This window comes from Echeneis naucrates, chromosome 12, assembly GCF_900963305.1.
Source record: "Echeneis naucrates chromosome 12, fEcheNa1.1, whole genome shotgun sequence".
In the NCBI taxonomy this organism is placed as follows: Eukaryota; Metazoa; Chordata; class Actinopteri; order Carangiformes; family Echeneidae; genus Echeneis; species Echeneis naucrates.
In genome coordinates, this window is record NC_042522.1 from 11,762,467 (window position 1) to 11,784,122 (window position 21,656).

Consider the following 21,656-nt stretch of genomic DNA (forward strand, 5'->3'; position numbering starts at 1 on the left):
CCCATCATATGAATATTGTTCATATATTATTATTACTATTACTGTCTCTATTTATTATTATTATTAATAATAATAATAATATTGATCACATTTTTCATTTAACTCAGTTAAATCTTATTATCTTCGGTGGCTGCGAACTAAACTACAATTTCGAATCATCTTCAAATATACCTATAGACCGAGGTAAATGATCTTGCATCACTGATTCTGAGGAATAGAGAGGCACTATAAGATATAATGCAATCCAGACATGACAAAGTGTCGTCTCATTAAATGCTTGATCTGCAAGGTTGAATTAGTCAGCCAGGACTATGGAGGCGTCTTTTCAATAGACTTAGTCTAGGCCTAGACATTGTTCTTCGTAAAATGTACTGTAAGACAACCATCTATGGTAAAAACAGGTTTAACAAGTTTAGTGTTTCACATTTTGTGCATCACACAAAACAGTGTGCAGCAAAACCTGTGGTGCAAATAACTAATGAAAGAGTAAATTTTAATAAAAAAATCTCATCTGTAGGTTCACAATATCTCAAGAGCTTGTCACAGTCTGTTGATGAAATCAAATTTGAGGGCCACTTTCACAGCAGATAGTTTGTCCGAGCCATCAGTGTCTCCCAGTTGGAGTATCCTGGTAATGTGCTCACTGGTTCATGGATATGACTTGCTGTGACTCTTAAATGGAAAGAAGCTTACTTTAATGTCATCAGTAACACCTGAGCTTTTCCTTTTATGTTAAAAGTCAAGTCCAAATAAAAAAAGGTGTGTTAATCCACCCAACAATCCTAGAAACACGGTTTAATGTGAAACTACTACTATTTAATGTGAAAATGTGTTATTATGTTTTTAAAAGCTGTGTATGTCTGTGACCAAGTCAAGGTTGCATTTTGCTTTCTAACTTTGGCAAAATCCAAAGTTATGCACTTATCATTATAACACTCCACTTCTGTGTTACTTTTAAGTGCATGAGATGTGTGGCACATTTAGATAGAAATGACAGTTTATGCTTGACTGCTCACCTATCTTAAATCTAATAATACCCTCTGGCTGCCAAAAAGTGTGTGTGTTGTAAGTCTGATGGCATCACAGCATGAGGTGACTCCATTATAGGAGAGAAATAAATGTACCTGTGCATTTATATGGATGTGTGTTTGTGTGTGTGTGTGTGTGTGTGGATGAGTCTATCTGTCTGTCTGTCTGTGTGTTTGTGTGAACATGCACACGTTTCTCTCCCTGGGGGTGTGTGTGGTGTATATGTAGGTTTATTTCCTGGGGTAATGTGTCCATTCTGCAGATACTGTCAAACTAAATAGGCTTTTTGCACTGAACACACTCTGACCTGTCACAGAAGGAAAATTACAGGCATGAATAATACAAATTTTAGCAAAATTCTATTTTGCCACACAGTGTTGCAGTTACACTTGAATAAAACAGAGCCATCATTATTGTTAAAAGTAATTCCAGTTCTTTTCCTACTATGACAAGTCAAACTAATCCCAATTCCACAATTCCTCTCAGATGAAGTAACGTCACTGCACCAACCTCTGTACTTCTGGGATTATTTTTCTTTGATTCCTGATTGTGATTTCAATGAGAATATTGACTTAGATTTCACATCTCTGTATTAGTGGCAATTCAAGATGCACACTAGTCACAAAGTGCTTCACAGGCAAAAGAATAAAATAAAATGAAAGAGTTAAAGGGGATACACTACATGATACAAGATACAATAAATGAAAAGCCAGTCTGAACGGATGAGTTGTTATAGTTGAAAGAGTCACTGCTGTCCAAGGATTTCAGATTTAACTGAAACCTATTCAAGAGCATAGGAGCTGTTAACTCAGAGGCATGATGACCCTGGATCTTTGTGCTGCACTCAAAAGGTCTATTGCATATTTTTTAACTTGACCATGCAGAGTGAGGACTAAATAAATAAAATCTTAAAAAAAAAAAAAAAAAGCTAGTCAGGAGTGTGCTGCAGCCTTGTAGGTAATGGGCAGATATCATGTAATTCTCAGAAAAAGGGAAAATAAGTGCATGATGTGTGAGATTTTCTTTTGCAGAGGTCTTGTTGATAAGATTCCAGGTACTCACTGTGTGAAGCTTCCACATAAAGGCAATGAAACACACACCAAGCAGTGAGATGTGCAGTAGACAGACCAAAAAAGAATATTGAATTGTTTCTTGGCATCTCCTAGATGGCAGATGGCAAATGAGGTTACTATACTAACTTATGGTTCTTTCTGATGACTGAAGATGTAAATAAAAATTAGTTCAGATGATGGCTTGTAAAGGCTATGTTAAAGAAAATAAAAATTAACCTATGGGTAGCATGAGTGTTATTATGCAAACACAGTACCTACCTTTGTGAGACAAACAAATATCCAAAATCTACATGTAGTATACTAACTGTTGAGCTAAAATGTTCACCCAAGAATCATAATCCAACAAGAACCCTTTTATCGAAGGCATGCCTTATGGAGCGAGTAGGCAACTTTAGATAAATAATACAAATAAAACTGCAGAGAAAAACCAGCCCATGTTTGAACTGTTAATGTATAAACATGTGTAGGCCAACTTGCTGACCTCCTGCAGTTTTCACCAGCTCCTCATGTGAAACTCTTTAAACCATTCCTATGCATGATAACCAGTCAAAGAAGGTATATTAATGTAAATAAACAGGTAGAAAAGGGATAAAATATCTCAACAATGTGGTGATACTTCGGAAAAGAAAGTATGCTATATGTTGTCTGCAAATATGTACCCAGACTCATGGAACTAAAACCTGGATTGTTGTGTTTTTTCCAAAATTAGGCTGATAAATTAGACAATGATATAAAGATGGCTTAGCACTATTGAATCATTGTAAAATATTGCTGACAAAATAATGCATACGCTTATATTAGAAATGGACAGTCTGTCTAGGGATGTAACTATTTGTATCCTGATAATCATTGTGTTTCAGCTGTGTCCTCATGTGATGTTTAGATCACCCTCTTAAGACAGCACTCATCAGCCCAGAATGAACCTGGCAGTGACAGTCATGAAGGGCTCCATCTGCGCCGGGCAGGCAGAGGCAAATGAACCAATAAAGGTCTGATGGAGTCTCTGCCTTCACCTATTGGCAATGGCTTCCGTCATCTCCATCATGATGAAAAGGAGAGAGTGCAAGGGTAATTAAAAACCAGCAGGGGCCAGGGGGCAAACATAATAACTCTCGGTAACAAGCCAATAAGAGGTCTTATTGCTTAAGGGTTCACACAACTCAGAGGATGTTAATAGTGAAAAAAACCTTTTAGAGCACCCAAACATTCAGTTAGTTAATAGGCCTACAGTTTCCACAAAGAAAATTCACCTTGCGGAGAAATATCAGCAATGACTCAGAGACAAAATAGAAAAGCCTCACATGCCACCATCTGCCACCGTGATATTATTCTAGTTTCACACGAATTTACAAAGCTGTGCTCTGTGTAAACAGAGAAGTGTAAAATCCCTGCTGTGCCATGCTTCCATCTGCTGGCAAGATAATGTTAGTACATCAGTTTTCTGCAGCGTCCAACAACGTGTAGACCTTCACTGGTTGCCCTGTCATGTTCTGCTGCTTACACTCAAGTACTGAAAACCTAATTTCACGACTTAGCATCTTGTAATGATCTCATGTTTTTATAGTAAAGGTTGCAATTATGAATCATTTCTAAGGAGAGTTTTTGTATTTATATAATAATTTAATTATCAAGATGCTTTTCCCCATGAAAATATTTAATGAAGTACAATGTATTTTATCGGGTGAGTGCTTCGCGGTTTTTGAGTCACAGAGTGAATACATTAAAATGAAATTAAATTAAATCTTCCAGGAAAACAACAAATCTAGTTACGCCATTGCATCTGCGTTCCTACGGCAACGAGTCGACGCTTCCTTGCAGAGAATCATGGGAAAATATTCGGGATAGCGAACCGGAGGGAGTTTCGAAATATTTCCCTATTGGATGCGCTGTTAAAGGTAATACAGTCGTTTTTTTTACATTTTTACAGCCACCCAATGATAGTGCACTCTGTGAGCCTCGTCAGTGTTGTAGAACACAGGTCAGACCTTTTTTCAAGAGCAGTGCTTCTCGCTGTAAGCAATATTAGCAATATTAGCTAGATGGCTAACATCTTCTTAAACAAATCTAAGTCCAGTTACTTTCGATTCAGTTTGTTGCCCGGATGTGGCTAATGTTAGTTAACGGCAATATACCCACTGATAACAACGGCTGTACACGGATTGACCACAACAAGTTGATTGTGTTTAAAGGTGTTAAACCATTAAAGTTTACATTGCACAAACACGTCGTATCCGCTAACCTATAGATTTATGTCGTTTTGCATCTCTAGAGGGATCCTGAAGGTTCAACCAACCGATCGACTGAATGTCCACTCAATGCGAACTGGCTCGTCCTGTGAAGCATGGAGCTAAACTTGGAGGTTGTTTTGTCATCCAGCATCAAAAGGAAGAAGCCATGGCCGCGATTCTGCTGGCTTGGACAGGTGAGAAGAGCGAAGTGTTGGGAAAAGGCATTTTATTAAGAAACTGTAAACTTGTATATGCTTTGTCAGGGAAAAATTACTAAGAGAATGTGTTTCGGGTCGATCCTCAGGAGAAGGAGTCTGTGTTCCTGTTAGATGACAAACGGATCAGTGAGATCAACATGGTGTCTGGTCGCACCAAGAAGAGGACCCCTAAACTCCATTCACTGCTCAGCAGTGTGGTGACAATGGCTTCATCCCACAATGGTGTTTTTCATGAATAAACTCAAACTGACACTTTTGTCACCTTTCAATTTGGACGACACGTTATTATTTGTCTCTTGATTTTTTTTTTTTTTAGGTGTGTGGCTTTGTGGACTTTTGGTCTCTGGAGAGCTATTTCTATGGAACAGGGATAAAGATTTGTTGAAGACCACTACAGCAGCAGCAGAAGCAGCCCACATTATCACCTCTGGTCAAGGTATGCACTGCAAGTGACATGCAAATCAGTCTTCTGCTATCAGATTTTAATATGTTGTCACTTGAAAGATGTGGGAGAGTCAACTCATCCAAGAAACTTTGGATATTTTATCCTCTGTAGTTAAATGTAGCAGATTCAATGTGTGTGTTGGGACAGTGTCTCACAACAGCATGTTAAATATATTAAGTTGTATCAAATATTTGTCAATGAATGATCACATTTGAAATCAAGACTGTATGTGTGTTTTCACAGGAAATGCCACAAAGTTGTCTCTCCAGGTTTCAGGAGATGGGATGCGTGTCCTTTTGGTTGCCATAACAGGGCAAGTCTTCCTGTGGCAATGTATGGATGTCAGGGATATGACAGGAGTACGAGATGGTGCAGTCAAAGGACAATGGACACATATACAACCGCTGGAAGATACCATTCTGCCTTGTATGCAAGACAAAGAAGCGTCGCAGCACACCATTTTTGTAAAGAATGAGGTCAGTAGAAATTGTAAATATACCTGTATCAATTAGTGACACAATTTCACAATGCTAGGGTCAATTTGTTATTTTTTGTGACCCTTATATCTCATGTACTCTTTAAGGTTATGGGTGATGCTTGCTTATCAGCCATGGTTTTCACATCTGGAAAGAACCTAATAATCACATGTCTGAAAATTCAATGGGAGGAGGGTCACATGAGTATGGGGTGAGTGAGCAGGTCTATGTACCAGTCAAGACTGTCTCTAGAGATTACAGTATTTAAAAGTGTATATTTCTTCTTGCAGGTCTATTGGATACAGTGTGCGGTGGGCAACCAAAACATATGCCATGTGTTGTCTCAACCCTCCTTGCAAACCGGTGAAGTCAAGAGGGGCCTTGGTGCCAGCTTTTTCCCCGGATGGTCGACTGTTAGCCATCATCCTGAACCAGAGACAGCCAAAGGTGACCATACACCCTGTCTCATATCTGTTTTTCAGGTCTGTTAATCTGTAGAAATATGAATCAAGCACTGTTTTGTTTTTGAAACCAGGATACACAGGTCCTCTATGTGAGCACACAGAATTTTGTCTCAATATCAAGTAGCCTCGGAGGATGTGGAAGTAAAAAGCTGGAGATTCCCTCGAAATACATAAGGTGCAGTATTCATTAGTAAAATGGGAATATAGAAGTTGTAGTTACTGTTGTGCAGTAGTGAGCCAATGAAAGGCTCAATCTGGCATCTGACTGACCATGTCAGCAGAGAGAACTATGTCTAAGCAAATATAAAATAGCTTTCAAGGCATAAGACAATATGAACACATGCCATCTGGCGTCAGGATTAGTTTAAAATCTTTGATGTGCAATGTGTATTTATTTAGAAAGGAACTTAACATATCTTTGTTTAGGTCCTACTGGGTGGGAAGTGTGAGCTGGTCACCCAGCAGCCTTTTCCTCGCTTGTGTTCTCAAGAGAGGTTCCCTTCTCATGTTGGCTCGCCTTGGGGGGCTTCTCACTCTAACAAGCTCTGGTTGCAATGTTGACCTAGGGCCGGCGCAGTTTCTACCCCTGCACCCTCTCGTCACTTACCAGTGAGGCATTTTACTCTGTATTTCTGAGGACTTATTACAATTTCTTAATTTGTGTGAACTGATTTTCTTAACTAATAGTTCTTTCTATTGATGTCTACATTATTATACATGGTATGCTTGTCATTTTTGCGATATGTGATAAAGGTTTTTCTTTTTTCCCATGAATGATATTTCCTCACTGCAGGCCGCCACTGTCTGCAGGGAACAGGGAGGCCTCTCTGTCCAGCTCAAGCCTGTCTGTGTGGGACGGTCTGAGGCAGCGATATTCTGTGACCTGGCATCCACGGTTGTTGTATCTCATTGTGTCTGATGGCTACATGGCCACAGTCATGAGGGTACTGGGTAGACCTTCTGCTGGCCTATATCTGAAAACACTTCTAAAGGATACAAACAGGGATCTTGAGAAGGCCAGCTGCAAACTGGATAAATCACAGGTGGAACCTTCAGATGAGCAAATACAGATCTTAAGTCTCAGCTTTTGTATATACATTTGCAAAAATTATTCGTAACAATGTTTTTACTCATAATAATTATTTTCAGATTCATGTGAGGGCATGGCTAGAGTCTGTGTCTTGCCTGAATCTTGACAGCAGCCTTGAGGTCCTCAACCCGATTTCCACATGTGGGCCCAAAGCCTCAGATTCAGCCACAGATGTATCTACTTTGCCGCTTTTCCTGCAAGATAAGGGGGACACAATGGGTGGAACCAAAGAACTTCTTGAAAAAGTACAGGTCTGTCACATACTGGCTGGCTATGAAATGATAGCTTTAGATTTTGTGTAATAATCAGCAAACAATTCTGCTTGTAATTACACCAAGTTAGAATGCATCATGGCTGCAGTATCAATTACATGATCCACATATATTAGCTGACTTTGACTTGTTTTTTTTTTGATTGTGTGGCTTCCCAGACTCTTTTTGAGGATGACTCTGATGGAGATGAACCCCCTGCTGGTTCTCATATGGAAGATTGTGGCCGTTTGGAGTTCGCCTCAATGTTTGACACAATCCATGCTCAGGACACGTACATTGACACTGGACATGTTACTGGTCTAGATTATGAAAAGACCTTTGAAACAGCGAAGAAGACTCCTCTTCTTCACAGAGAACGTGGAAAAATCCAGAATAAGCTCCTAACAGCCTGGGCTTTTGGCATGTCTCTAGGAAATGCTGTGGAACACAGAAGTCATCTGCTGAAACACATCTTGTATTGTGTGGTACGATTTATAGCTTTTTTCCATTTGATCCCCAGCTCCATGGTCCACACAAAAAGAAAGAATACCTCAGTTTCCACTTCCCCTCTTCATCTTATCAAAGCTATCCTGTCTTTTCTTCCATGGGATAGCACTCACTCAGATGGACAATGCTGCCTGGGACTGGTGGTAGAGTTCAGTGAACGACTAGCATACCTTCTGCTGACCCCTTACCCTGAATCCCACCAGACCAGGCGCTCTCAGCTGTCATCCCAAAATCTATCCACCACCCTGCAGATCTTGCAGCTGATCTCGAATTCTCTTGATCAGACCTATAATCTAAATCTTAGAACTGTCTGGTCCTCTGTAGAGAAGCAATTTCACTCCCAGCAACTACAGCTCTGGTCTTCAGATGTACACTATGTGCCTCTGCTACAAGAAGAGAAGGAAAAGACACTCAGCCCACTACATCAGGCAAAAACTGTTCCCCAACAACCATCAAGCAGGTAAACATAGTTTTTTCAGACTTTTTATTCGTCAGTGTTTATGGGGAACCAACTAACAATTTGTTTTGGTGGATATCAGTCTTTGCCAGACCATTTCAAGATTTGATGGTTTTCTATTCTGACAGGCTGTTTGGAGTATGGCAGTGGATGTACCAGGTTGTGCAACAGTATCTGAAAGAGCTGGAAAGCTGTAAAGGCTGCGAGGGCTGGGAGGCAGAACAGCAGGAATTGTCCTTCATCATGTCACAGATTCAAATAGCTTTGCAGGCTACAGGAGAAAGGCTAGAAGGGGGTCCTACACTATTGAGTTACCCAGGTCTGAAACAGATGAACAATCTATCTAACTGTTGTACCAGTGTGAATACCGAAGAATGATGTGGTGTGCTCTTTTTAGAATATGCCCACTAGAATAGTTATATCTAACTATTTATTTCTGCTGTGAGGCAATTCACTCCTCTCTCTTTTCAGGAGAAAATTTTTTCCTATGTGGTTTGTATGCAAAAAGTGCCGATGCTTGGCGGGCGCAAATTTGTGAAGAGAGTAACAAAAGTAAGAACTGCTCCTTCAGTGTTGCCATTAAAATACACTACATGTGTACATCCCCGCTGAAATTGTAATTCTTTATCTTTCTATTAGGTTGTGATCGTAGTGTCTTCCAGGAGACACGGATTTGTCTGGCACTCCTGTACAGTCTCTTGTCCCAGTACCGTCTAAGGGAAGCCCAGGAGTTAGGGGACCACATGGCCCGTCTGATACTGCACAGGGCTGGATACGAGGGGGACAACACGACCTGCATAACAGGTCAGCCATGTTCACTAACTCCTCTGTCTTTGGAGTCAGTTTATAGAATGAAGTTGTAAATAGCTATGATATTTATGTAATAGTTGTAAATATCTGAACCTCACCAGTATGATTTAAGTAAATACATTGATAAGGAATGACACACTGTCTAAAAGGTACAGCTTTAGAGCCACAAAGTGAAAGTCTGCCTTTTTCCACAGTGATTATACAACAAACAAGTGTTTGAAAGTCAGATATGTTGGTTATTTTCTGCCTCGCAGCAGATTCTCTTCTTTGGCCGTGGCTCCCGATTGACCTGAGTAGTGATGCAGCCTGTGCAGTGGTTCAGAGCCTGGGAAGATTCATGGCATCTTATTTCACCAATCAACCCCTCCACATTCTGCCCCCTCACAATGTGGCTATCTTGCCTCCACTACATTTCTCACGTGGTATGTTTAAAAAAACAATAGATCAATAAAAAAATTATTCCTTCATTAATATTAATGATTTAGTAATAATTCCTCAGGCTCCAGTGTTGGGCGATTGGTGCCACTGTGCCAAGAGAAAGTGGCTACGGCAGTTCGACATCAGCATCTGTCAGAAGTATGGACCGTGGACTATGCCCAGGATCTGCTCCTGTTGGCGGGTCTGCTTCCTGAGGCCGTATGGATGGCTTACCATCTTGGAGATTGGAAAACAGCGGTGTCCCTCAGTCTGGCCTATACAAGTTACTGCACTGACCACTTTGACTTTACTCGGTCAGTGTGACAGGAAGCTTAAAGTATAATCTAAAATAATAAGTGTAAGGTGCACGTATGCAGTCCCCGTTGCCAGTGTTTGGGAATCTAAATCTGAGTTCAAACCTTAACTGTAAGTGTTTCATGAAGATGCCAATTAAATCTTTCCTGACAGGCTGAGGAGGCGAGAGCTCCACCTCCCAACAGTTTTGGAAGCAAAGAGCATTTTTCAGGCTGAGTTGGAGTGTCTTCTTGGAAATAAGTCTGACTCCCAGGAGCACAGAGACAAGGATGGTGACATAAGCTCCACAGGCATGAAACCTGAACACTGTAATATCACCTCATAAATTTAAATAAATGATAAATCTATAATTTTAATTTATTCATTATCTCATCTAATTTATCAGACCCCCTAGAAGGAGAAGACTGGGATTTACTACAGGTCTCAATGAATGAGATTCTGAAAGCATCAGTCATGGCTGGAGTCAATGTGGTGTCTTCACCTTTATTTTCCTTGCTTGACAAAGCCAAAGATTTATGTTCCTACCTGCCTATGTTGGTGCCTAGTGGATTGTATCTACCATCCCCACCTCTTTATTGCCCTCAACCTTCCCCCAACACACAGGTATGTGAAATAGAAGCTCAACCTTTACAGCTACTTCCATATGAACCCTGTGAGCAAATGCTGTATGTGACCCATTATTAGGATCCAAGTGGGACAATGGGAGAATTGGCAGAAGTTGCATCTCGTCACCAAATATCTGGGGTTCTTCAAAGATTACTTTTTCTTCTGAGATCTGCGCGCTGTTGCCTTCCTGCTGCCCAGTGGTACATCACTCATCTGCGCCGTGCAAGGCACATTCTGTACAAGGTATTCACCAGGCTGCAGGGTAAAAAAAACAAGCAAAACTGATTTAATAAGAACTGAAGGTGGCTAACAAAGCTGACATTTTCAGCCTACATGAAATAAAGAATTTATGTATTAGAATCTTTGATAAATGCATTTTAAGGGCCCATAAACAAAATAGCCATTCACAGTGTTATGAAAGTTGATGATTATGTCTTTTTTATGAAGTCATGCCATTTTAAATAGTTGAAACATCTCTTGATGTTTAAGATCAAGAAGAAGTACTCCTATGCAGCAGATGCTGAAGTAGAGAGGGCTTTCCCAGAGGCCCTGATGAAGTTTGTCACACGCAACGGTTTCTTCAGACGGGGGCCTAACAAGGATGGTCACTTGGACTCTTATACCATCGAAACTATAAGTGAGATGCCACCTAAAGTGCAATGTGGATATCATAATTGATAATCAATATTCAGATTGACCTCATTCCAGTGTATTTCTGTTCCAAGTCTGTTTCAGGGAGCTGTGTAGTTTATGCTGGATGCTGCATGTCAGGGACCAACTCTCAGTTTCCTGCAGGAAGTATCAGGCTGCCAGACAGCATGGTAGAGATGAACAGGTAATATATTGTTTTGACTGAGGGACAAATCTATAATTTTTCCTAGCTATTGGTAGCCTCTGAGCATCTGTGTGTATCTGTGGCCCTTAGATCCCTGTTGATTCAGAGGTGAGATCTAGCTGCACTGATGTTCTCCGCTGGGCCTGTCGTTTGCTGCCTTTCTCTCGTTTCCTGAATGCTGAAGAAATTCTCCAGGACATGCTGCTCAGCCTTGTGTCTGACCTTCCTCCCATCCCTTTGGTGAATTAATTTTTGTTTGCCTTTTACCGTTAAAGTAAAGTACACCTACCTAGACTAAGTACATTTCTGGACCTTGCTTGCTCTTCTTAGGTAGCAGACACTGTGGTACAAGCTTTCCCAGAGGAGGAAGAATCAGTGAGAGTCCCGCTGAGAGAAAAATATAATTCACTGCTGCAGAGACTGAGGCAATGTAATGTCCTTGGTATGAGCACATCTGTACATTACACAGTACAGTTACTCTGGCACAATTCATCTTTATACTTTTACACTGATGGTAGGGAGTTAAGGGTTGTTCATCTGTATGACCACCCATTTATTCCATTCTCATGAATGTGATATCTCAGCAACAAGTACATATTTCATTTGTTTTGGAGATAAACTGAATAGATTCTTTTGGTTAAGGTCAAGATTACAGTGGCCTCACAAATTCCACCCAATTGGCTAATATTTTATATAATTCTGGCAGAATTCTAGTTCATTCTTGTGTTTTGTTCAACCTTTAACTATAACATGTTTGTAACTCTGGCTTCAAAAGGTGCTATATTAATTTTTAATATTCATTATTTATGAAATGGCACTGTGTGTTCTGCCTGTTTTCTTTCTACGGAAGAGGAAAAAGAGGAGGTCGAAGAGTTGATGATGGTTCTAATTCAAGACAAACACAGGCAGAGGAGAAAACATCTTGGGCGTTTGCGGAGGCACATTGCCCCCCCTGATCTCTATCTCTGGGAGAAAGAGGAGGAAGATGATGACAGGGCAGGCAAACATGGGATGGCTGTGTTGAGGCAACTATCACTGGGAACAAGCTTGAGCACCAGCACTTTAACCGACTATGGGTTTCCCCAAGTGTGCAGTGATGGAGACACAGCAGAGAATACATTTGAGACTATCCCCCCTGAACAGCATTGCCAGCCCATGAGCAGGTAGCCAGTGTGGAAAACTAGCACTACAGTCACTCTGAGGTATGATCTATGTTGTAGCTAATTCTGTGCTCTACTCTTTTAATTTTAGGGACAAAAAAGCACAAAAAATGAGAGACAGAGAATTTACAACAAAGACTGCTGTTAAGATTAAAAGTGCCATTCAGGAGGAGACTCACCCAGATGATGATGAAGGGAACGAGAAGTCCTCCCTGCCAGTGGTTGGCACCTGGGAATTTGAGCTGGAAGATGAGGAGTATCTTAACTTCCTGGTGCTCTTCCTCAGCTACGTACTAGAGAAGGATAGTGCTGATGGTGGGGATTCCAGCAGTGAGCTTCCCTTGTTAAAAAGCTTCTCCTCTCAGCTGAGAGAGAAAGAATTAAATTCTCTCACTTTTGATGTGCTCACAACTATTCACCGCCGTCAGAGAGATGGGCACCATCCAAGGAGAATAAAATTGAGCAATGACCCTCCAGTTTTCAGAGCAGGTTACTGCTACAAGCCGATTAAACAAGGTGTAACAGCCGAACCACAAACACCTTCCATCAGGAGTGAACCTCCCATGTCCAGACCAAGTCTTTCTGTCAGCTCACTTCCTGGGCTGCAAACTGGCAGGAAAAAGGGTTTGTTTGGCCTCCGCCAGCATAGCAGTGTGTCTTTGGCCCAAAGAATGAAACACGAAGACCTTGGTTCTCAAGGTAGCTCTTTTCAAAGTGCTATTCCCATGGAGCAGCCATCAAAGACCTTGATATTTGGCTCTCAAACTTCAGTGGAAGCTGTGACTGACCTCCAACAGGGCCTGAACCCTAAATTAGAGGCCCAGTTTCCCAAGCTGGGCAGGCTGCTGGAGTGGATGGTGCGCTGGGCTGATAGAAGGGTGTTACTGGGACATCACAGCAAAACAAAGAAAGAAAGGAGAGAAAAAACAGCTGATGAAGGAGTAGTGATTCGTGTTAAAGCCTCAGCGCCTGCTGTCCTCACTTCCCTCAGTTTACTGCAGTGGAGATATACTGCTCTACTCGGGGCAGACCACTACTGTATGCGCATTCAAGTTCCGGAAACACAATGGACTGTAGCCCCTGTCCTACAACCTGAGGTGGACATCAAACTGGAGAGAGAGAGCAGTGTTGATACAGGTTACCCTGGATCAGCCAATACTCCCATCACTGGTCTTGATCATAATGTACAGCAAGAAGAACTGTCCATGTGAGTGCTCCATGTTTTTGGGCTTGCAACTGAACCAGTTGGAAACTGGTCCATATACCCATTTTCAGTCTGTATGAAGCCAGTGTGTGCCTTGAATTTCATAAGCTAGTTGAGTGAATGTTTTGAAATAAGTCTTTGACATAAAAGTTCCAATCAATATATAAAATGATGTTGATGTGCATATGGTTTTAGTTTGGAGATAATATGCTAAGGATTGAAATTTTTGATATGTTGGTAAATATCATTAATTGAATACAAAGTGGTAGCAAAGTAGCTGCAATATAAAAAAGCAGTATGTTTAGTATTTACTGATTCAATCTTTTTTTTTGTATAATCATTTTATTTCTTTGCAGTGATTCGTGTAGAGATGATTCAGAGGAACTGAAAGGTAATAGAATGCCTCCCCCAAATGACGAGGATCGGGTGACTTTTGATGCTCAGCAGAGATGTTCCACTTCACACAACCTGTTTCTTGATGACTTGGATGTCACACCTGAAAAAGAAAGTATGATATTAAATTATATTGCAGGATAAAAGTTACTGGTATGCAGACCCGCACATCAAAGGAAATGAATTGGTGCATTTGATATTTTTAGGCCAAGGTACAGACAGTGAAGGATTGGACTTATCCTCTTTCTCCCAGGGAAGCATTTCTGAAAAAATCTGCATACCTGACACGGTGAATATTATTGCTCAGGATTGCCATTTGTCATATGTATCATCAGGGTTTTCAAAGCGCAAACAACTGTCATTTTTGTTCTTGCCAGAATTTAAAACTTGAAGACTTGGATTTCTCTGTAAAAGCTGAAGACAAATGTAGTTCCACCTCTCTGTGAGTAATGTTTCTAGTTAAACGTATTCATTCTGGAAACACATGTTTGAGGTTTTTGGTGTTACATAACTGTTCTTCGTCTTCATCTACCCTGTTTTCTAAACTTGGATTTAACAGTAACTCTTCAACCCCAAACTATACAACAAAAGTAGAATAAGCTATTGTCAGTGTTGAGTTATTTTTACTTTGGCGGTGGAATCACTGTCTGGAATGTTGATGCTGAAGCAAGAGTTTTCTTGTGTCATCCGTAGAAGTCTCCAAGCTCCACTAAACCCAGAGCCCCAAGTTCTTCCTAATGTCCAACCTGAGGCCTCGATTCACACAGATCTTTCTGATTCAACTGGAGTTCTGCTCCCCAATACACCTGAACATCCTCCAAGACTTCAACCACAAAGTTCCTCGGCTGGTGCATTTGCTTCTGTTTCTACGGCCTCCAGTCAGCCACCGTCCACTCAGACTCCACCTATGAGACAGCGACTGGGTGAAGACTTATTTAGATTGGTCCAGGTCAGAAGATACTGACTGAAAGTATCTCTTCACACTCACCTATCTAAAATAATTTATTTTTACCTGAATTGTTTCTGTCTTTTGTTGCAGAATATTAACTACATTAGCCTGATGGATGTTTTGGGAGCCTCATTTTCCCACCTGCAACTTGCCCAGCAGAGCTGTTCTCTAGCTCAGTCTAACATTAATTCCTTGCCTCCTAATGTGCCATCATCTGATGTAACCACATTCGTCCCTCGACCAAATGCCCTACCTGTTCAAACTCCCCTTTCTCTTGCACATCAGACACAGTACAATGTCCCAAATTCATTATCTAACAACCCTCACCTTAATCAGGCCCCTGCTACCATGATGGAAGACCAGCCTGCTGAACAGAGCACAGATAAAACCTCTCCAACAGCTGGCCAGAGTCAAATTCCCAGAAATCTACTCTCCACTGCCAGTGGTGTGGTTGTAAATCATCAGGTATTGGTCAAATGTTTTGTTAACCTGTAATATAATGTCTTTCTGTCTAAACAATATTCGCATCATCGTGAAACAAAGTTAAATACAGTTTCTCTTGTTTCAGGAAATGCAGCCACTCTCTGTACGGGCAGAGTCACCAGAAATCCAGTTTAGACAGAGCAGGAGGTTAATCCCATCCTCCCAGGGGCTCCTGGTCACAACTGATGTAAATCACGCCATTGCCAGTGCTCCTGCAGAGCTGCAGTCTCATGGTAGCATACAAATTGACCATGCTCCTGATGTTTTGGGTGTGAAGTTACTTCAGCTTCAGCATCCTCCATTGCCCAAGCAGAGTGCTCCACACAATCCCCCAGTCCACGGGTCCCAGGCGCTACACACCACAAACCCTGTAAATCTAGAATCCCACCAACCCAATATTAAACACAATTACCAACCCATCTCAAACAGGGAGGAAGAAAAAAGAAGAAATGGGTTTTCAGTTTCAAGAAGACAACTACATTTTTATCATCCACATGATCCAGCTCCTCGAAACTCTCATCATGAGATCCAGACATCAGAGAGGTCCAGAGTGCAGGAGTTCTCTTCACTTCCTCCTGTTTTTCCAGTTCAGACACCTGCACCAATGGAGGGCATTCGCTTGCTGCACTTTCAGCCTCCTTCTCACAAGAACGTCACATTCCCTAAGCTTCCCTTACCATCTTCTTCTAGGCCTTCTACTGTGATTGCAGCTCCAATGGGAGAAACACATCTGATCAAGCTTCTACATATAGAGTCACAACCAAAAATGGCAAGCAATATGTCTACTTCAAGATATTTAAATCAGCTGATATGCAAATTATTGTGTAGTAATTTATGTATCAATATCTGTTTCTACGATAGATTTTGCCCCTGCAAACTCCTCCAAACCACATGGCCCGTCTCATGTCCATGGAAGAATTGAGGAGTTCAGTAATTGGGAGGCTGAATGCTGAAGAGGTTCAACCACGGTTGCTCCGAGTAGACTCACCTACCAAAAAGACTAGAACAACTTCCACTTCTCTCAACTCCAAGCCCAGCATGAGGCAATTAGATTATCTTATTAGTTATGTTATTTATTTCAATCAATCAATCAATTGTTTTGCTCACTGTGTTTGCTGGATTATTTCTAGGCAGAGGAGGAGAGAGGAGAAAGCGAGGGATACCAGAAAAGCAGAGGTCACATTCAGACCAAATGAGTCCATCATCCCGACACAAGAGATTGTATGATATTCAATCCAATACGTTTTTTATTTTTATTTTGTGCTATTAGCAATACTGAATATTATTCAATTATTATTTGTTTGTTCTGATATGTTTACAGTCAACAGATAAGCCTGTAATTGAAGAACCTACAGTTGCAGAAAAGAATGCCCCTGGAGATGATGCTGCTATTTCGCTCGGTAAGTCTGAAATGCATTCTTGAGCCTCCTCGATTTTCTTGATAAAGAGAAAAGCAAAATAAAATAAATTGAGGTAATCCCTTTTGAATAAGCAATGGAATTTTGTTTTGAATTCTTCTTCATAACAGTTTACCTAATCACCTTTCACCTTATGTGTATTGCAGACAGAGTAATCTACTTCCTAACAAATCAGTAGATTACAAGGGGATTTTTACAATTGCATTGATAGTTTTTTCTGAATGAATTTCATCTTCAAGGATCCTGTGAATCTTTGCTGACTGGTCAGACATTATTGGACAAGGCCATGGCCACTTCAGCTGAGCTTCAGGCTTTTGCTGCCTTACATAAAAGACCCCCTGAGTGTCATGACGCTTTCACCAACACAGACCCAGGTAATTGTGTATTTTTGTGGAAATCTTTGGGTCTTTTGATTAGCATTTTTGGTCAAACATAAATAAAACCTCTTTGTTCTGATGTATTGTGTGTCTTGCATCTCCAAGTACAGTTTTAAAAAGTAACATGTTGACAATTTTTCTTCTAGCTTCTCTCCCCACACTTGTGGACAAAGCTGTGTCTGCCTCTGTAACTACAAGTAACACGAATTTTAAGTTTTTCTGAATTTGTACATACTATGGCAAAACACTGTTTTTTGACTTTTGTGTGGATTCAATAACAAATTAAACTTTGAATGTTTTCTCCATGCAGCTCAAACTACACAGAATTTTCAGGATCATACTGAACCTTCTTGCCAAGACACTGGGGACACCCCAAAGAAACCAACAAACATTTTGGTAAGAAGCCAAATATGAAGGTGAACTCAACAATCTTCCAATATGTTTAAATGGAATTGAAATACCTTTTTCCTCCCATGAACTTACTGTGGCTGCTTTATTATTTTCAAATATATTGTATATTGACCAAACTTGCGTTTTGCCAAAAGGCCACTTTGGCTGATGGGACATTATAATGTACCTCTCTTTCTTGCTCTTTGTCACAGGGTGTGCAGGGCCACCAGTTCATATGTGTCCTGGATTTGGATGACAAAGCACTGCACCATGATTTGCCACTGTGTCTCAGCCCAGCAGAAGAAGATGTTACTCCCATCCGTGCTTCTTCACCTACTTCTGCTCAGCTTCATTTTCTAGCAACTTCCGTTATTAAGAGTGCTGCGGTTGCTGCTGATGAGGATGAGGATGATGATCCACAACCTTCTGTAACATCTACAGACAATCTGATGAAACCCATCCCTCAACCAGGTCTTCATTTTGGCTGTCATACACATTTATGTCTTCATATTTAATATGATCACTTTTGCTGAAATTTGGTCTAAATATCTGTGCTTCCCTGAAGCTCCTCCATTATGCAGCCTCATTGAGCCCAGTGCAAATCCAGACAGAATCACCCCACAAGATGCAGGAATTCTATCAGACTCTAAGATCTGTCAAGCCATGAGGACACAGAGCGTTGGACCTCACACATCCTCCTCACCACCTGTAGTCTGGTTCTCCTCGCGCCTGTCAGAGCTTGACACCCAGTTGGCTGCACTACAGAAAATTGCAGACCATCTGGAGATGGACTTTTCCAACTCCAGAATGGTACTATCATTCTAGAAACATTTTGTTTGTGGGTGTTATTAATTATATAGCCAATTGGCTACTAAGGCTAACACATTTATCCATGTGACTGCTGTTTGTCTCTCTGTGTAGTTGGTGAACACCATTGAAAAGCTCACTCCAGTCTTGGCTCCTGATATGAAGAGTACCATGGAAGTCAAGAAAACTGTCAGACTGTCTCTTCCACGGGAAGGTCTCCCTTCAATTATTTCATCTACATAGAGAGCCAGAATTTAAAAACGTATTTAAATTACATTGCAAATCCTTGAAATTCAGAAGCAAATGTTATAGCTTCATTAGAGTAACATACTCTGTATTATGCTAACATTGTTTGAAAATCTTACATTCATATTCTCTGTCTTTCACAGTGTGGACACCACAATCAGAAGTTTTATGTGAACCAAATGCTGGTAAAGAGGAAGGGGAAAATCAGAGGGACAAAAATGTGATTCATAGTGCCTCTTGCACTTCAGGAAGAAACCCTTCAAGCTGTTATCTCTCTCCTCACAGTGATCCTTCTTACCTTCACACCCCACCAGGTAAAGGCACACATTTACGCATGTTCAAATGTGTTCTGAAAAAATGTTACTACATTAAATACTTTACCGCCATCATAGATCCAGATAGATATTGAGAATCTAGTTTTAAGATGAATTCTTGTGTGGCAGAGTATCACTCTTGACTGGCAACTGCCAATTAAAACAAACAGCATCTTTTACATTTTCACCAAAAATGTGATGAAAGTACCTTTTGAATTACACTGTGATTTTATAAACAAATTTTCTTCAATTGCTACATACATGATTACACAGCATAATCGTAATGTTACTATTAACTGATACTATTTAAAAAAAAATTTCCTGCAGATATAAAAGAACAGTTGAGTGAAGCATCTGGAATATCTCATATGTAAGTTTAAATTAACTCTTGTAACCATATTGTTACTTCCATTACCAGTCATAGAGCTCTCATTTAATTACTTTCCATTTATCTCTAGATGGGAAGATGAAAATCTGGGTCAGACGGAGCTATTGGATACAGCAGAAATCCTAGATGAGTTGGTAAGGGAAGGGTATTTGTCCCCGACTGACCTGGATTTGTCTACTTCACACACTGCACATGATAGCAGGTATAGTGCCTAAAGTGATTGCTGAGCAAATGGTGATGACTAGCTAGAAGTGTCCTTGAGCTTGGTAATGTAGTAATGTAACCCACAACAGGCTGGATCAGCAGCAATGTAGCTGGATGTCGCAGAGAAGCATCTTTCCAGAGGACGAGAGGCGAGAGCTGAGGATTTGGATGAGAAGGAAACAGAGGGAAAGATTGGCAGCTTATCAAAAACACAGACAAAGCCTGAGAGAGAAGGAGCATAAACCATTTAATGCTTCTGGAGAAGTAGTAAGATGTTTTGCCTTTTTACTATACTTCATATTCCATTGAATGCTATATTTTTTATCATTGCATCCACACTGCTGTTCAACAACCAGCCCCCCATCTTTCCACAGAAACCAGCAAACAGGAATAAAACAACTATTTGGAGAACCAGAGAGGAAAAAGAAAGGTATGTATCTTTGCACTGTCCCTTGTCTACTTAGTCTACAAGCTTTTAAAGAAATGTAACTGTAACCAAATGCTATTTGCATTTGGTTTGATAGAGCCATGCTACTGGAGCAATACAACCAGAGGACCCGTGAAGCTTGTTCTCTGGCCAGTGACTTTCCCACAAGCCCTCTGATCCTACACAGTTCTTCACAGCTTCCTCACATCACACGGCCTATCTCCACGCCGCCCTCTGTCAGCACTCAAAGGTACCAGTTGCCAGTAATCTGACCAGGCTCTTGTCTCATGAAATAATAATTGTACTCTGATAAAGCATTGGAGCCAATCTTTACTTATTTATCAGTTATTTCAACATCACCACAATCTGTATGGACACATGTCTGTTTTGCATGCACATTCTAAACACCTTGAATTATGTAGATTTGTTGATTGAGATAATATCATATTCACAGGGCTTATAGTGCACCCCCTAATGATAAAACTGGTCGTAAGTCACAGTCAGGACAATCTCAGCCTCGCCCTCATCCATTGACTGCTGAGGTGCAGAGACTTTCTTTGGAGGACCACTCTAGGAGACTGGGACTGCATCGACCTGGTACTGTAAAGAGATTCAACTTAACTGATTTGTCACATGTAAAGAACTACATACTATAAATGTAATTCCACTTAATTCCAGGATACTAAATATTAAACTAGACAAAACATGTCTCTGTTGTATGATCTTATTTTATCAGTTACCTCGCTGCCAAGGGATCGTTTGTCTCAGGTGACCAGGCGTGGCATGCTCACTGACAGAAAGAGCCACAGTAAAGCGCTCCACGATAGCCAGAGTAAGGAACAGAATATTAGAAACCAGAGAAACACAAGGCTGAATAAAAGTCCAACAGAAGGAATGGTTGCAGGGAGAGGAACACAGAGGACAACTACCAAAGTGGGAAGTGAAAGGGACAAGATGAATCAGTGGAAGCCCACCTCTGAGCTACATAGGCCGCTGGACTTAGAGGACGTCGAATCGAACATAGTAAGAATCACTTAATAATTAATGCATTTATACATTTCTATGAGATAACAGTAATCTTACCTGTATGTCACAAATGTAGGTACCGATTTGTTAATAAATGATGTTTAGTTTCATCCGTAGTTGTGCTTCTCAGGCTTTGGCAGGGCTTTTGGATGAGAGGGATGATGGTGCCAGAGCCGATATGTCAGGGATGGACTGGCTGGAGAACTTGTCAGAGAGCACCAGCACCAGCCTCAGCAAAATAGACTGGGCTGCTATAGAGAGGATGGTGGCTGCAGAGGACGCTTGAGCATCAGTGCCATATTGAAAATAAAGTAGATAGTCCTTCAGAGACTCTTTGTGCCTATTAAATGTACTGTAACTTCATAATAAATTGAATATATCAACATATCATTTGTTTTAACTGTAAGATAGGCATAAAATATATTATGTGTAATACAGTCACTTTTCTTTTCAAATATGATTTGGAATAGAATATTATTCTTATGTACGTTTTAAGCATTTTTGTGCCATGTGTGTATGTGCTTTTCTAGGTCTATTATTTATTTTTCTACAGACTTGACAAGACAACTGTTAAATTAATCTGAATAAAAACATTTAAGAGCAACTCACAAGATGCACCCAGAACATACTTCCCCCTACAACACCTACA

At 40.7% G+C, this 21,656-nt stretch overlaps 1 protein-coding gene across 3 annotated transcripts; it reads left to right on the forward strand.

The window, feature by feature from the left end:
• Positions 1-3,938: 3,938 nt before the first annotated feature.
• cplane1 (ciliogenesis and planar polarity effector 1) lies at positions 3,939-21,579 on the forward strand. 3 transcript variants are annotated; one of them, XM_029516556.1, is made up of 51 exons: positions 3,939-3,997; positions 4,372-4,524; positions 4,635-4,770; positions 4,865-4,984; positions 5,237-5,469; positions 5,577-5,680; positions 5,760-5,916; positions 6,005-6,108; positions 6,360-6,542; positions 6,727-6,976; positions 7,083-7,274; positions 7,454-8,241; positions 8,367-8,557; positions 8,710-8,790; positions 8,878-9,042; positions 9,303-9,470; positions 9,548-9,779; positions 9,934-10,070; positions 10,166-10,383; positions 10,465-10,629; positions 10,876-11,023; positions 11,112-11,221; positions 11,312-11,461; positions 11,552-11,663; positions 12,072-12,384; positions 12,473-13,588; positions 13,942-14,093; positions 14,185-14,267; positions 14,356-14,420; positions 14,672-14,927; positions 15,018-15,392; positions 15,496-16,179; positions 16,272-16,453; positions 16,541-16,631; positions 16,732-16,810; positions 17,068-17,202; positions 17,352-17,402; positions 17,516-17,601; positions 17,808-18,066; positions 18,161-18,405; positions 18,517-18,616; positions 18,792-18,962; positions 19,290-19,332; positions 19,421-19,552; positions 19,644-19,821; positions 19,929-19,984; positions 20,079-20,231; positions 20,436-20,578; positions 20,718-20,813; positions 20,886-21,004; positions 21,138-21,579. In XM_029516556.1, the coding sequence occupies exons 2-51, from the start codon at positions 4,444-4,446 to the stop codon at positions 21,291-21,293; spliced, it is 9,744 nt and encodes a 3,247-aa protein (XP_029372416.1). In that variant the 5' UTR covers positions 3,939-3,997; positions 4,372-4,443; the 3' UTR covers positions 21,294-21,579. The 3 variants fall into 3 exon arrangements, with proteins under 3 accessions (XP_029372416.1, XP_029372414.1, XP_029372415.1); XM_029516554.1 differs by having other exon boundaries at positions 20,718-21,004; XM_029516555.1 differs by having other exon boundaries at positions 9,306-9,470; positions 20,718-21,004.
• The last annotated feature ends 77 nt before the right edge of the window (positions 21,580-21,656 follow it).

What these genes read in the sequence shown, in the direction of transcription:
- cplane1 (XM_029516554.1), top strand. Translation starts at nt 4,444, where the DNA reads ATGGAGCTAAACTTGGAGGTTGTTTTGTCATCCAGCATCAAAAGGAAG. An exon ending in GTGTGGTTGTAAATCATCAG is followed by an intron (nt 15,393 to 15,495) that starts GTATTGGTCAAA and finishes CTCTTGTTTCAG; the next exon opens with GAAATGCAGCCACTCTCTGT. An exon ending in CACACTGCACATGATAGCAG is followed by an intron (nt 19,553 to 19,643) that starts GTATAGTGCCTA and finishes AACCCACAACAG; the next exon opens with GCTGGATCAGCAGCAATGTA.